General features: G+C 34.3%; 1 protein-coding gene across 2 annotated transcripts in view; it reads right to left on the bottom strand.

Annotated features, from left to right (window-relative positions):
• Nucleotides 1–10,912: 10,912 nt before the first annotated feature.
• LOC150107519 (diphosphoinositol polyphosphate phosphohydrolase 1-like) overlaps nt 10,913–17,228 on the bottom strand; it is a 102,035-nt gene continuing 95,719 nt past the window's right edge. For both annotated transcript variants that reach the window (XM_090391365.1, XM_090391364.1), the window contains exon 4: nt 10,913–11,137. In XM_090391365.1, the coding sequence (XP_090247491.1) occupies nt 11,025–11,137 (113 nt within the window). In that variant the 3' untranslated portion in view covers nt 10,913–11,024. The remainder of the gene's footprint in view (nt 11,138–17,228) is intronic.

The following is a 17,228-nucleotide window of genomic DNA, read 5'->3' on the forward strand; positions in this document are numbered from 1 at the left end:
CTGTATTTCATGTCTCGCTAGCTTGGCATAGGTTCGAAGGAAATTGTAGCAATATTATCAGCATAGCTGATAAGTTTCCCTTTCTTTCCACTGAACATTCGTTTATGTAAATTACAAATGACAAAATGTCTTGATGAACTCAAGTGCTGATGAAATGGTATTCAAGCAACTTGTTCATTGGAACTTCTTTCTGTGTTTTCTTAGGTAAAATTGAAAAACCAGGGCGTGTTTCTTAATGACAAAGCATGATAAAAAAACATTGATATATCTTTTTATTCGGTCATCAAGCAAATGCTAGTATATCTCGTTTGAAAACATCATTTCGGTACTATCTTCAAGTTATGTTAAGTTCTCAGGAGTATTCCTGAGATCACATTAGCTTCGCAACAGTCAGAAATATTTTAACCCGTGAAAAAACATGTGCGAACGTACCAGGTGTAACAGTTCCGAGTGAATTCTGCCACCTGTTAATGTTTGCGAGAGAAAGAAAAAAAAAAAAAAAAAGTTATAGAAAATTGATAAAATCTTAATTTCAGCTAAAAGAAGATATGGACATGTCTCGTAGCATTAAATGAATAGCAATCCGAGATTTAGAATATTATTTCAAAAATACAAATATTTCGATTTTGAATCTTTCTGAAGAATGTGCGTAAAGGAATGCAGTGACTTTATCGCTTGATAGACAGCACGTGATTCTAAGTACCATTTTTTTAGGCCTGTGGTGAAAATTAACAGACTTTTTTTTTTTTTGTAAGCCGTTCTAAGCATCGCATGTGATGTAGAAAGTGTGGATAAAAGTAAAAAATAGGCGCAAATATAAGTCAAAAAAAAAAAAAAACACTACAATAGAATAACAGGAGAAAACAACTGAGTTGGCAAGATATGTGCACTTGACTAGAATGTCGAAAACCCGCAAATGCTTGACTGACAAAATTAGGGATCGGAAGAATCATGAGGAGAAAGAGTTCTGAGAAATGAGGAATATATTCTCAGAAAATTCATATCGCATTATTCTATTCTGAAGTTCTTTCTCACTGCCCATTTGGAATAGTCTCGAGAAATAAAATTTTATTTCAAATTTGATAAGTGTTTCAAATATACTGCTGATTGGTATTCGACTATACCACCCTAAACTTAATTGCGGTCACTTTCTTTTTTATCTTTCTTAACTGGTAAGGAGTTGGTCGATCCTTGGTGCAGGATATTAAGGTAAGTTTTAATCATTTAGCCAAGTAAAAAAAAAAAGTACCATAATAATACAATTAGGGTTAGGAAAAAGAGATGGCAACATTTGGTGTCTATTTTTATTCGTCATCTGTAAGTCTAAAATCATCTATAGAAAGGAATGCAACTATCGATGAAAATGACGATGATAAAATAGTAGAACCTTCCATGCTTGCTTCTAAATGCTGGGATTAAAAGATTTTTCTACGCTCCTTGTTTTATAACAACTGTCAACAGCCCACAGCGATCTCATATCGCAAGTTTCATCCTTAACAGAAATGAGACAAAAACGTAATTAAATATTTATAAAATAAAACTAGTCGTTTTTCATTTGTTGTACACAATACAAAATTGTGAGTTGTTTGATGCGAAGTTATTTTCTATGAACCGTTAAAACTTTTAAGAAAAGATATGACCTTTGAAGTAGACAAGGAATGGACTCAAATTCCAAAGTGGCATCAGTACTAACTGAGATTGAGAGAGGGTAAGCAGTCAGCATAGGTGTGAAAATTGCAAGTCTTTTTCATAAAGGTTCCATCAGAACTGACAATTCTGACATAGAGAAAGAAGTCGTTTGCGAAGTTCAGGAAAACGACGATTAAGTAATTGAGTTATTCTAACGTCTGCAGAATCAATAAACAAACGTATTGCAGAATTGCAGTGCGCTTATACAGGGTGTCCCAAAATTCACGTAAGAAGTAATTTTGATAGAAAACACAGGTTTTTAATTAAAAATTGTAATTTCTTATTGATTCATAAAGTATACAGTATAGGGTTATGCATGGAATAGCATATCCGGTAAATGGCCTCCACGGCTTTGCTGGCACATACGCACTCTTTTGTCGAAATTTTCCATGACCGTTTTGCATAAATGTGGCTGAATTTCGTTGATACAGCGCTCAATTTCCTCCTTCAAGGAGTGGGTGGTCATGGGCTTGTTGGCATAAATCTTAGACTTGAAAAAAACCCAAAGAAAAAAGTCCAACGGCGCTAAGTCACATGATCTGTGCGGCCAATTCTGATCACCAAAACGGGAAATTACACGACCAGGAAATGACTCATGTAGTAGCTGAATTGTTTCTCGGGCTGTATGGCATCCGGCACCGTCTTGTTGAAACCACATGTCGTCCACATCCATATCTTGCAATTTAGGCACAAAAAACTGGATTATGATGTCACGATAGCGAGCACCATTAACTGTTATTGCCTTACCAGCCGCATTTTCGAAGAATGGACCGATGATACCTCCAGCCCAAAATCCGCACCAAACAGTGACACGTTGTGGATGCATTTGTTTCTCAACAATCACTCGTGGATTTTCTGAACCCCAAATGCGACAATTTTGTCGATTAACGAAGCCATCAAGATGAAAATGAGCCTCATCGCTGAAGATGATTTTGTTCGAAAAATAAGCATCCACTTGTTTCCATAATCCATTCAACGAACTCTCTTCGCTGTGTGTACTCAGTAGGCTTCAGTTCTTGAGTCAATTGAACTTTGTAAGCATAAAGATGCAAATCTTTCGTGAGAATACGCTGTAGAGAGCTTCTCGAAATGCCCAATTCAAGACCACGGTGCCGAATTGATGTTCCTGGACTCTCAGCAACACTCTCACGAACTGCTTCGATGTTTTCTGTTGAACGACTTGTTCAAGGACGGCCAGAGTGTATAAAATCACTAATTGATACAGTTTCCTTGAATTTTTTAATTAATATTTTCACAGTTTATGAAGTTAAATCACTATTCCGACCATATTTTGTACGAAAATTGCGAACTGTAGCTGCCAAACCTTCATTATTTTTAAAATATTGCTCAACAATGAAACTGCGTTGTTCTTTCGTGTAGCGCTCCATTTTTAATAACCCTGAACAGTCAGCTGTCAAGCTGTCTTTTTTTTTTTTTTCTCGTTGGCAACACTTTACGGCACAAATGGAGCTAAATTTAAATCTTGCGTGAATTTTGGGACACCCTGTATATATAGCAAATTTCCATCACACAGTAAAAGTTTCTTCCGTGGTGAAGGTACAGTTTACTGTTTGCTGAAATGTTTAGAAGAAATAATCGCCTATTTCAAACCAACGCCGAGTGAAGGCAAGTTAGAAATAGGGTTATCTGTTGATAACCCTATTCTTAAACTGTTGAAGATTATAGTCCCTTGGAAATGCTTCATTGAGTTAGGAGTGAAAGATGACTGGAAGTAGAAGATACAGGGAGTATGCAGTTTGACTATAAAAGGGTGTTGAGTAGCTGTAGTAGTACAATTCCTGTAGATCTGGCAGAAATAGGAGGCATAATATATTATATTACGCAAAAATAAGATAAAATATCCATGTTCATTGTTTCAACTAAAACTATAACACTAGAATACCAAATAAATAAAATAAAAATCTCAAAAAACATTTTGAAAATCAAGAGAGAAAACTATTCTAAAAATTTAAAGCGTATGGCATGTTTATTAATTGCATCCAACGTCATAAAAAGCAATAAACTGATAAAAAAAAAACATGAATTGATTGTAGTTAATATTAAAATTTTAATTGGTTAGAAATTACATATAACAATGGAACAGAAATCTGAATTCGCAACGAAAAATTAAACATTGATGATTCTTTATATCTGTTATGATTTAGTTATGCAAATATATCTTTGAAAGCTATTATGTCTATCTCTGGTCATCGTGGATAATGAGCGAAAGCTACACAAGAATATACACTGGCGTCGAAAACCTAAGGACGAACAGTATTCTGAAGATTATAACTGCGAAATCAGCTTTTGGCGATTTCGAGTAGAAAACGGGTATACATTCAATTTTCGAATTATGTGCGAAGGGGTTCACGTGGTAGCACTCAACAGGATAAAAGGCAAAAGGCTGTGCTAAGCGAATTGTGTTTGAAGGAAGCTCCTTTCATTAAAGAGTAAAGTCACAAACATGGATGTCATGCAATCTCTCAGGGAAGAATTCTTGGAAAGCTTGAAGAATGCTGCAGAATTGTTATTGACAGAGAGTTTGTAATCTCACATATTGTATCCAGGGCTCTGGACAGCGTTTCAAACCAATGGAATGTGTTCCAGACGTTTGCTAAGAGTTTGCCCTCGCTCTATCACGGGGAATGAAGACAGAGTTTTGGTTATAATAGCAAAACGTAATCGACGCACGGCGACAGGTCATCTTGCAAGTCAGCTCCATTCTAGCACAAGTACGCAGATAGCGCATTTAACTGTGGCAAAATGTCTGCGAAAAGTAGGCCTATATTCAAAGGCCTGTGGCATGCCTCCCTTTAGCCGCAGCTCATCGTAGAGAACGTTTATGTGGTTTGTATCCATAAAATTGGGACAATACGCCAATGGGCTAATGTACTCTTTTACAGATGACAGTCGACAGTTGATCTCGAGTGAAAGTGGTACCGGCTACCATCGCGAGAATGGTTTTCATTGAAATAGATATGGTGGTGCTGAGGTTATGATGTGGGGAAGCATTATTAGTGGACGCACCAAACTATAAGTGCTGGAAAAAGGAATTATGACTGGTGAACGATATTGCAACGAAGTTTCACAAAGTCATGTTCGATTCGATTGTTCCGTGTTGCTGGAACAATCGAATCGAACAAAAAAGATTTTAAATGCTCTAAAATCTTCCTCTCCAGACATACTGATAGGTCTGTAGTTCGACATGGTTTTTCACCACCAATGAACAGCAGAACTATTATATTATACGTTCTTTCCATTCCTGTGGTATATTTCCTGAGTTGACTCAAATTATATATATAATACAAACATGTAGAGTCAAGCCATTTTCGAACGAACATTCCTTTAATACACATTCGTCTCTATTGCTGAAGTGACATGCAGTTTATGCTAGTGTTTGGACCTCTCTCTCGAAGTGCAGTAGGCATTGCGCACCATGTTTTACACCTGGTTGATAGATCTAAGCACTGATTATATGAATAATCTGATCTGCTTCTGACATAAGGGTACCGATTCTTTCAAGTTATTATTCTTCCACATTCATTTTTTTTTTCTTTTAGCATAGTGATAAAATTCTTTTGAGTTGCTTCTGGCCTGCACAGCCAATTTCTTTTTATGCTCTGATTTAGGTTTCCATATAATATATAATATAATGCTCAACTTTTCTGGCTTGGGCTTTATATATTTCATAACTGCTCTCTTTTCTCACAATATTTCTTCCACATCATCTCCTTATGGATCTCTTGTTTAGTAAAGTTGCACATCCATTTTACTCCCACTTTATTCATTCTTCAAACTCTATTCACACATCATTTTAGATACCACTTCATTGAAATACCTTTTCGAAGCGTCCCATTTTAAGTTGCACATCCATTTTACTCCCACTTTATTCATTCTTCAAACTCTATTCACACATCATTTTAGATACCACTTCATTGAAATACCTTTTCGAAGCGTCCCATTTATTGCTGATATCGCTTCCATTCAGTTAACTGATACCATGGGACTAAAGATAGTCTTCTGTCGAATGTCATAATTTCCAACATTGTAGTTCAGCATATGCCTGTCCTAAATGGAACATCCATGTGGTCACTACTTCCTAAGTACATCATAATCGATCACAAACTAGTGGCAAAACATTCATAATCTTATCTGTGACCCCTTCTGATGCTATGATCAAATCTAACACTTGTTGGCCTCAAGTTCCTTCTTTCACATGCTGCTTGAGAAGGTTTCCTCACACACACACAAAAAAGTCTACCAGGTCTGTAGCAACATCCCACTGCATATTTTACTGTAAGCCTCACTGCATATCAGACAACTTCCCATGTCTCCTGAATTTCTATCCTAACTGGGCACAAAGTGTCTGATATTAGTAGTAGGGCCCTCCCCTCCCAAAAACTATACTTGTTTCCAGTTACATCTGACTGATAGCCAGACTTAATGCCAATAATTTCCAAGCCAAAACATATTCACCAAGGCAATGAATTAACTTTTATTCCTTTGTTTCTGAAGCTGCTGGCATTTGTGTACACATAAGTTAGCTTGTCCTGTTTAGGCAACTTTCTTTTTTTCAGTCCACAGACACATAGAAAAAGTCTGAACCCAACACAAATTTCCATCCCTTCACCAGATGCATAACCATACTCAACCATTCACATCATTGTCACGCTTGCATGCAATAGCTGAACTTAACATTGTCCACCTTCTCAAGTTTTCTCTCACAATGATCTTGTTTCACTGACTGCATGAAGTCTCAACCAAATTAATTTTTCCATGCTCCTAATGCAGACCATCTCTCTTTTACAAATCTTGTCTACCAACCTACACATACAAAAACTCATTTCTTGCACACAGCCTGCACATTGAATCATTTACTATCACAGCCCTCCTTAACTCAGTTGTCATATCTAGGTAATAAACCAACAATTTTTACTTTGCTTCTTCCAACAGAACTTTCATATCCTCTCTCCTATATTTATTACTATTTACATTATTAGTTCCAACAAGCACTACCATCTTCCTTTTGGCCTGAGTCTCACATTGTTCATGGCTGTTCTTCAATTTTTAAATATTTGCTGCATTAAAATTTGTCACTTGTCCAGCTTTTTTGGAACAAGGCTTAACATTTTGTACTTTTCAAATAAATTAGCTTTTGAGAATTTCTCCTGTAACTGTATAAGTTAATCTAATTGAAGACAAGGAGTTGGCCATCATGATCACTATAATCATCAAGAATGGAGAAACCAGTTTCTGATATTTTTGCTTCTTTTTAGAAAAAAAAGTTTGATTCAGTGCAGAACATGCCAAGTTAACTGATTCCAGAGAACATACTGGTTCAAAGATTGTGACAAAGTGTTTCTCATTTTCATCTTGACATATAGCTATTTAATTTTTGAAACTTTGAATACATACAACTTTACTTAATAAAATGAACTGCAACAACTTTTACCAACACATCTCCAGAGCAATTTTTCTAAATGATTTTGGGCCATGACAGTAGTGTAGAAATAAAAAAAATTCCCACATACTTCTTAGTGATATGTAGAGATATTTACAATAATACCTACACCTGACCTGTTCTTGTTGTCACTTAACTCATTAACTGAAATGATCTAGAACAAACAAATTTAACACATTTCGTTAACAAAAAAAAAAAGTATTGGAAATGCTCCAATGGAGAGCACTCCAATACATTTTTGTTAACTGAGTACAAAACTTCATACCAAGATAGCTAACATGAGATTAAATGAATCTAGGGTGAGGTGTAGAGGTTATAGGAGAGCAAATAATATGCTAAATCCAGTCTGAAGTGCATCAGCATGCTACTTGATGTCACAGACACTATGTTAATAGCCAATAACCATATTTGTTCACTTTGGTTCAAAATGCTATTCTTCCTTTAAAATAAAATGGAGTGAACTGTAAAAAAAAAAAAAAAAAAAAAAAAAAAAAAAAAAAAAAAAAAAATGCAAAAGTGTAAATCAAGTTCTAGTTTAACACTACATAGTTTGACTGCATAATATTTTTTTTCTTTTTAAGCATTAATTTTTTTTTACTCTCTAATTTGCTATCATGTCACACCACTAATGATTCTTGAGTAAAAATCCTTGATAGGAGTGGATGTACTAAATATGCTGAAAGATGCAACATTGGTGATTTTGGACATACATATTCCACTATATATAAATACAACACACAAATAATCACACTTGCAGATTCAACCAAGGGCCAGAGTAGAGAACTGGAAAAGAGCATCAGAACACTAAAAGCAGTGCAATCTTAAAAAAATTGTCTGAATTTTTTCAAGCTTGAAAATGCAACTAACAAAAAAAAAATCAAAAATTGAACAATCTATAAATGTTGTAATTAATTTTTAAAACCCTCTGACATCAAAAATTCTGTGGAACTGACAAATGAAAATAACTGCCATAATTAATAGGTTGAAAAATCTAAAAAAAAAAAAATTTTTCCAAAGTGTAAGAAGTAAAATAATTCATTTTTTTAAATCAAAATATAAAATTATGCAGCTTCAATTTAATTTAATTTTTTATGTAAAATCACATGGGATGAGCCTTTCTAGATGATCCCCCCCCCCAAAAAAAATCCTAAACAATCTTTTGAGTTTAGCATGAAAATAAAATAAAATAAAAATGGGGAAGTACTGGGTTATATACGTTTAAATTTGTAAGCTGAACACAATGATAAAGTGTGTAGTAATTCCTAAGTTTTATTAATTTTTCAGTAGTCTGTCATCCATTTCCCCCGTTATTACTGAAACAGTCTTAGTGACCAGTTTTTGCTGCAACTTTGTGGTTGGATTTTACACTAGAAGTCAACCTCTGGGATGATTCATCAGGCACTGGGCCTTCACAGTTAACTTATTTTATAATACTTCTTTCATGTAAATCCATAAATACTAAATTCTTACAAAACTGAAAAGTACTATACTGTTGTACCCTCCATAACGACTCTTTGGACTTCTTGGAGTATTATATAATAATTATTAGGGAATTTCTTAGATTAAAAAATTAAGTATGATTTTTAACTATCACAGTCATAAAAGACAGTATAAATAAAGTCAAAAACCCACATTATATCAAGTTTTCATCACTATAAAGAAAAGCTGTGAGTTACTCAGAATTAATACTAAGGCAACTTAAATCCATAACAACTAAAGCTATGAGTTGCCCTGTTGCCTTCATATCAGAATGACATCAGTTAAAAGTCGCATATATTGCTCGTCTTGTCAAATGTGCTGATATGAAAACTTATCTTGTTTTTGCAAGAGGAAGAATTACATCTCTGAAAAATTATATTTTTCAGAGAACTAAGTATTAGTAAAAACGCTTAACGATACTCCTTGATTTCTTGATGAAATTCAAAACTTTTTTTTTTTTTTAAATCAAGGAGCAACACACATTGTTAGCTGGGTCAGAGAGAATATACAAATAACATATATAAAATAAAATTCTAGTCACTGACTAGAATTTTATTTTAAAATCAACTATAGAAACCATGCTATGTTCAAATAGTAACCATAGCGTTAGGATTAAGGACAACTAGATAGTGCCACTTTTCAGCCACCTCTCTTCACCAAATAATTAGGGTAGTCTTGGACCAGCTATCTCTGATTGGCTACCAGTGAAGATTGAGCTGCTTTCTCAGTTTCCAAAATTTACATAGGGTTAAATGGCCTCACATACTCCCTATAGAAGAATAAAAAGGCATTATCTGATTGTATTTTTAAATTATGTTTAATAAATTCAGAATGGATGAAGTAATCTTATTTTTGTCTACCTCTGTGTGCATACAATATATATAAGAGAAAGAAAAGAAATTTATTAAAAATTGAACAAGGAATTTAATCAATCTGAAGTATAATACAAGTCAAAAGATTCACTTGTTTAAAGAAAGGTTGATAGATATATGCTGAAATTATAGGAAATTATCCTTCTTTTATACAATTTTGGTAGAGAAAAATTATATGTAACTGCAAAACTACAGGTCAGAGGAAAAACAAGTGTTTCTTTGCACTGTAACAGAAAAATCACTTTTCTAGATATGTCATATCTAATTAATATCTAATTAGATATGACATCAATATCAGATCAGTGTTTTTGATTGTGACTCAAATACACACATTAAGTTCTGAAGAATATACATGAAACTCATTTAAAAACATCTGTAAAAAATATTAAGCATGAAATTACTGACAGGTGGGAAGGTATAAAACAGACGACTAAATTACATCTTCTGGGAGAACAAAAGTATATTTACAGCTGTCATCTCATACTTAAATCTAGTATTAAATACATCCATTTAGTAACTAAGATGTAACAAATGTCTCTTGTACCTAAAAATTGGAACATTCCTCTCTGACTAGGAAATTTTAATATTAACTACAAAACTGCAGATCTATTTCATTTTACCATATCCATATAGACAACCTTATTATAACCAGTGATAAACTCATTATTAAAAAAATAAAATACTTGATGAGACCACTTCACATAACACTACAACTACATAAAATATTTACCGGTGCAATATACAGAACATGAAAGTTATTATAGTGGACCAATAATATAAATCTTATGTAATTTTACTAATAAATTTTCTGAAAGTTACAAAGAAAATAGCTGTATTCCAGTACAATGGATACACTTTAACATCACTGTAAAATAAGTAAATAACACTATCATGAGAGTTGTACTAGAGCCACAGAGTAAAACATAACCCTCGTACTAAAATCTCAAGATACAGCAATAACATTTACTACATGTTACATAACATTTTAATATCCACTAAAGATATTTATTACTGCTTTTATTTAAGCATTATAAAAGAAGACTAGATGCAAAACACAGTGACATAAAAAAACATGTAAAATGACATACATAGCTGCGAAACTTAAATTGGTTTTCCTACTAAGTAGATGTAACTCAAAGACTTCAATAACAGTCTACTTACAAAATAACAGCCAATTTAATTTGTAGCGTTACAATGGCAATTTGCATGTGTGGGTGTATATGTGTGTGTGTGTGTGAGAGAGAAATTCTTATTGTTGACAGTGATTTATCAACAATTAAAAAGGATAAGGATTATAGTCTATAAACTCCATTAAGAGTTCTATTGTAAGAATGGCCATCCCTATAAAAAAAAATTACTGCTTCTGAATCAAGCACACAAAAAAAAAGGAGTTTGCAAACCATTCTTAATATTATGTGAGCAAATTTATCTTTTATTTACATAATATGAGAGGAAACTTGAAATGTACATACACTTCTATCCCTTGTTAGCAGGCTAATGGAATAGAATCTACAATGGTCAATTCATGATACCTTATCATTTTTTACAAGAAGCTTTAAATAACTGCACTGAACAGGTTTGTGGACAGCCAACAAATTAAGAGCTTCTTCAATGGTAAACCATTTCCTCTTGCGGCCTAAAAATTGTTTCAAAAATGCAATTACAATAATTCTATACTGTATCTGAACATAAATTTTGGAATTTTCTTTATAGATAATCTCTAATAAAAAATAAATAAAAGGATGAAAATTCATATCAATCAAAAGTGAAAAACTTGAATCAAAATTTTAAAATGCTGAAAACATGGGCCTCCTACACATAGCATTGATTTGCTATAATCATTGTGCAAAACCAGTTCTAGATGTTTTTTTTGCTGCATTCAACAGAAATTTTTAGCTGTCATTTCTTTTTGTTCACTTTCATTGAGGGTATTTTTGTATACCGATGGAATGCTGCCCCTGTATGAGTAAACATGATGCACCAAGCATGTGCTTGAACTGGTGCTGAGAGCTGGATATGGACTTGAAACCTTATGGGTGGAAGCAATATATAAAAATTGTTATCACCAATATCAATTACTGGATATTCAAGCAGGAATTGTAATCCTGTTTAATAATGGTGTCCCACAATTCTGGGATTATCTTATTAATTAACCCAAGATTATGGGATTTTATTAATAAATTCCTTGCAAATATAAGGATAAACTGACCATTTATCATGGGATTTTCTAATTTATATACAGCATCTTTTTAATTAAACAGTTTAAATAAGAATTCTGAAAAAAAAAAATTATTGCATTTTTACTGTGATATAAATTTTGTATGCATTTTTCTGCTAGGTGAATATACTTAAAGATAAAATCATCTATTTTTTATGATAAACTTCAGTTCTATTTACCCTCAAAAATTGTGTGGATTTGCCTAGTTCTTCTACCACTGAATTATCAAGTTGGAAAATTCATGTGGCTATCATTATACCAATGCAACAATGACACTTCAGAGGATTATAATTTACAAGTTTATTCTGAAAGCACACCCCAACTCAACATCACCAGAGTTAAAGATCAGTACTATCAACATAAGAAGCCTGAATGGTAAAGAAATGGATCAAGCTGAGGAATTAGATAAGTACCAGATAGACATAATAGGGGTAACTGAAACAAAAAAAAAGACAAAAACTGGTGAGATCTTTCTGAACAATAAGTACAAAATGTTATATTCAGGAAATGACAATCAAGGAAAAGAAGGAGTAGCCATACTCAAAAGTATTCAACACAAAATACAAGGCTAATCTTCTTGAATGGCAGGCAGTCTCAAGTAGAGTAATGTGGGCAAATATCAGAATGGGGAATTGGACAATGAGACTTATTTGTGCCTATGGTCCCACAAAAGGTTCTACTAAGGTAGAAGTGGAAGAATTTTTTGATGCTTTAGAAAAAGCAACTAACACAATGAAAAAGGTAAAGTTCGTCCTTGTGGGGATCTAAATAGCAGAGTAGGAAATGATTGTCAGACATACAAAAATATTTTGGGAAAATTTGGAGAAAAGAGCAAACTAATAATAATGGCAAATACCTGTTGGATTTCTGCTCAGGACATGGACTGGTTATTACTAACACCATTTTCCAACATAAAAATGTGCACAAATTCACATGGAGAGAAGAGGCTAGGAATAAGAAAAGTCTCATTGACTATGTTATTGTTGATAGTGATGTTTTCTCCCTGTGCAGGACACCAGAGTGTACAGAGGATTTGAAATTGGAAGCGATCACTATTTAGTCGTGAGCAGGATAAAATTGAATTTCGTATTGAAAAGAATAACATGTAAGAAAGTTTTAAAGAGAATAAAAGTTGAGCAGCTCTCAGATGTGAACTGTAGACTAAAATACAGAAAGATTATTGAAAAGAAAATGAAAGAGTTTGAGAACAGGAACCAAACCTTGGTGATTCAGTGCCAAGCCTTGAAGAAAACCCTGATTGATTCAGCCAGAGAGGAATGGGGTGAGGTTGTCTGCAAGGATAGAAAAATTAGAACTCTGTGGTGGACACAGGATGTTAAACAGGCAGTGAAGGAAAAGAAGAAAGCATATCAAAAGTTCCTGGCAAATAAATCAGCTTGTGCTCTTAGAGAATACAGAGACAAATGTAAGAAAGCTAAACACTGTGTAAAACTAGCTAAACAAAAGTCATGGGAGGACTTTGGGAAGAACATAGAAAATAAATATCAAGAAGGTGGTAAAATATCCTGGAGGGTGTTGAAGAAGCTTAGAAATGGAGGAAACAATGCTGTAAAAGGAGTCAGAGATGATAAAGGTGACAGGAGAAAAAGATATCCTGAAAACAGGATAAAAAGATATCCCTGGAAGTATGGAGTAATTACTTCAAAAAATTGAAAAATGAAACAAGCAGTGATAGCACAGTGGTAAAAAACACTCAACAGACATACAATCAGGAATACATATCCATACTTGAAGTAGAAAACGCCAAAGGGTTGAAATGTGGAAAGGCAGCAGGAGTAGATGATATTTGACGAGAAATGCTGAAATATGGTGGTATAAAAGTCTTACAGTAGCTGCACTGCATAGTTCAGAAAGCCTGGACAGAGGGACAAATTCCCGATGATTGGAGTAGAGCTCTCATAGTACCCATATATCATCATCATCATCAAATTCCTGACATGTACCCTCAAGGGGTGTACAGGATATGACAGTACTACATGAAAAAATTACATCATTACTAACTTCCTATCTACAATTTTCCTCCAAATCAGTCTGTTACTTGTCAAGACTCCAACATTATCAGATCTACTTGTTTCATTTAGCAGTTTTTCAAAGTAATTACTCCATACTTCAAGGATATCTTTTTCTCCTGTTTTCATGTCACCTTTATCATCTCTAACTCCTTTTACAGCACTCTTTCCTCCATTCCTAAGTTTCTGCAAGAACCTCCTGAATATTTTGCCACCTTCTTAATATTTATTTTCAATATTCTTGCCAAAGTCCTCCCATAACTTTTGTTTAGCTAGTTTTACACACTGTTTAGCTTTCTTACATTTGTCTCTGTATTCTGTAAGAGTAAAAGCTGACTTATTTGCCAGGAACTTTTGATATGCTTTCTTCTTTTCCTTCACTGCCTCTTTAACTTCCTGTGTCCACCAGGAAGTTCTGATTTTTTTATCCTTGCACACAACCTCACCACATGCCTTTCTGGCAGAATCAATCAATGTTTTCTTCAGAGTTTGCCACTGAATCTCCAAGGTTTGATTCCTGTTCTCAAACTCTTTCATTTTCTTTTCAATAATCTTTCTGTATTTTAGTCTACAGTTCACATCTGAGAGCTGCTCAACTTTTATTCGCTTTAAAACTTTCTTACATGTTATTCTTTTCAATATGAAATTCAATTTTATCCTGCTCAAGACTAAATAGTGATCACTTCCAATTTCAAATCCTCTGTACACTCTGGTGTCCTGCACAGGGAGAAAACATCACTATCAACAATAACATAGTCAATGAGACTTTTCTTATTCCTAGCCTCTTCTCTCCAGGTGAATTTGTGCACATTTTTATGTTGGAACATGGTGTTAGTAATAACCAGTCCATGTCCTGAGCAGAAATCCAACAGATATTTGCCATCATTATTAGCTTTGCTCTTTTCTCCAAATTGTCCCAAAATATTTTTGTATGTCTCACAATCATTTCCTACTCTGCTATTTAGATCCCCAACAAGCACCAACTTTTCCTTTTTCATTGTGTCAGTTGCTTTTTCTAAAGTGTCAAAAAATTCCTCCACTTCTACCTTAGTAGAACCTTCTGTGGGACCATAGCCACAAATAAGTCTCATTGTCCAGTTCCCCATTCTCATATTTGCCCACATTACTCTACTTGAGACTGACTGCCATTCAAGAAGATTAGCCTCGTATTTTGTGTTGAATATTATGGCTACTCCTTCTTTTCCTTGATTGTCATTGCCGAATATAACATTTTGTATTTATTGCTCAGAAAGATCTCACCAGTTTTGGTCTTTTTTGTTTCAGTCACCCCTATTATGTCGATCTGGTACTTATCTAATTACTCAGCTAGCTCCATTTCTTTGCTATTCAGGCTTCTTACGTTGATAGTACCGATCTTTAACTCTGGTGATGTTGAGTTGGGGTTTATTTTCAGATTTGTTCCAGTAGCAGACTTTTCCCTGTTCACCCTTCCCTGGCGAAAACAACGGGGGCCTTGTTTAACCGGGCGATGCCCCAGCCAGCATGAAATTTTGTCATGTTGTACCATCATTTTTTTATTTTGGTTTAACCGATAAGAATACAATTTGGTCGGCTAAATCCCAAATTGCCAGCCCATCCTCGTTCGTTCAGTATCAAAGTAGATACCCAACAGGGTGCACCATGAGAAGGTGAGGATTGGACTTTAGGTCAGAAGCTCTGGTCGGTTCTCCACATTCCTTTAAAGGCTATGTGGAGGTCTCCTCTCAGTTATACAGCTTTGACCCTTAAGCACCCCTACCCATATATAAAAAGGAAAATAAAACTGAATGTGAGAATTACAGAGGTATTTCCATACTGAGTGTTCTTGGCAAGATCTATGCAAGCATACTTGAGAAGAATTGTGGAAGAAAAGCTGGGTGAAGAACAAGTTGGATTCAGGCCAAATAGAGGCTGTCAGGATCAGATCTTTACTTTACAACAAATAGTTGAGAAAGCATGGGAATATAACAAAGATCTGTATTTAAGTTTTGTAGATCTGGAAAAGGCATATGACAAGGTGCCAAGAGAAAAGCTATTCAATACGCTGCAGTTATATGGTGTCATGGGGCATTATATCAAGCAATACTTAGTCTTTATTTGAGTTGTAAGTCGGCAGTTAGAATTGAAGGAAGTACAGGAAGTTCGTTTAATGTTAAATCTGGTGTGAGACAAGGATGTACATTATCTCCTCAGTTATTCATTATCTATATGGATCACATTATGAAGTAAAGTGGTATTAAACATGATATCAGAATTGGAGATGTTACTATCAGCTCTTTGCTTTATGTGGACGATGTTATACTTCTAAATAAATCCGCTACAAGTTTGAAGAGTCCCTGACTAAATTGAATAACTGTTGTAATAGATATGGTATGAAGGTCAGCAATAAAAAGACAAAGACAATGAAAATAGGTAGAATTGTTGAAAATATCAATTGTGTGAATGGGGAACCTGTGGAACAAGTAAAACATTTCAGCTACTTAGGCACGAATTTTATTGAAAATGGTAAATTAAATATGGAAATAGACAACAGAATCAACAAAGCTGGTATGGTAGGAAGTCAATTGAATAAATTCATATGGAATAAGAGAGAAATTAGTCGGAACACTAAATTAGCTGTATACAAGACAGTGTTCCAACCAGTTTTAACTTATGGATCTGAGAGCTGGGTCAGAAGTAAAACACTTGACCAAAGACTAAAGACCGTAGATATGAGAGTCCTGAGTAAGATTAGAGGCATGAGCAGATGGCATCAATGGCAATATCATATTAAAAAGCGAGAATGTTAGGAAAGAACTTGACATCGTCAGCATCCAGGAATGCATTAGCAGAGATAATCTCAGGTAGTATGGTCACTTAAACAGAATGGGCGAGGAAAGATTAGCAAAACAAGTGTTCTCTGCCAGGTTGGCAGGAAAATGACCCAGAGGAAGACCAAGATATAGGTGGATTGATACGGTACAATGTGCCTTAGACGATAGAAATATAAGATCTGATAATGATAATATTCGAGTCTTGACAAGTAACAGACTGATTTGGAGGAAATTGTAGATAGGAAGTTAGTAATGATGTAAATTTTTCATGCAGTACTATCATATCCTGTACACCCCTTGAGGGTACATGTCAGGAATTTGATGATGACAACGTTTATTATCAAGTTTGGAAATTCATTAACTATCATTATAGCAACATATAAATGAAGCATTTAGAATAGAAGTTGGAAAGAAATTAGAACTGTGGGAACAAACAAAATGTACAGTAATAAAAGCAGCAAACATGACTAAGTAAAGCAACATGAAAAGAAAGATCATAAATTGTCAGAAAAAGCAATTCAAATAGCGGAGGAAAGAAGAAAATTGAAACTTCAGAGAAACATAGAAAAGGTTAGACAAGTGAGTGCAGATTTCCTGGGACAGGCTACAAAATAAAGAAATTCATCTAAACAAAAGGTGAAAGGAAACTGAAGAAAGCAATATTGT

Source organism: Typopeltis vanoorti, chromosome 4 (assembly GCF_054136105.1).
Source record: "Typopeltis vanoorti isolate ZY-2024b chromosome 4, IOZ_Tvanoo_1.0, whole genome shotgun sequence".
In the NCBI taxonomy this organism is placed as follows: domain Eukaryota; kingdom Metazoa; phylum Arthropoda; class Arachnida; order Uropygi; family Thelyphonidae; genus Typopeltis; species Typopeltis vanoorti.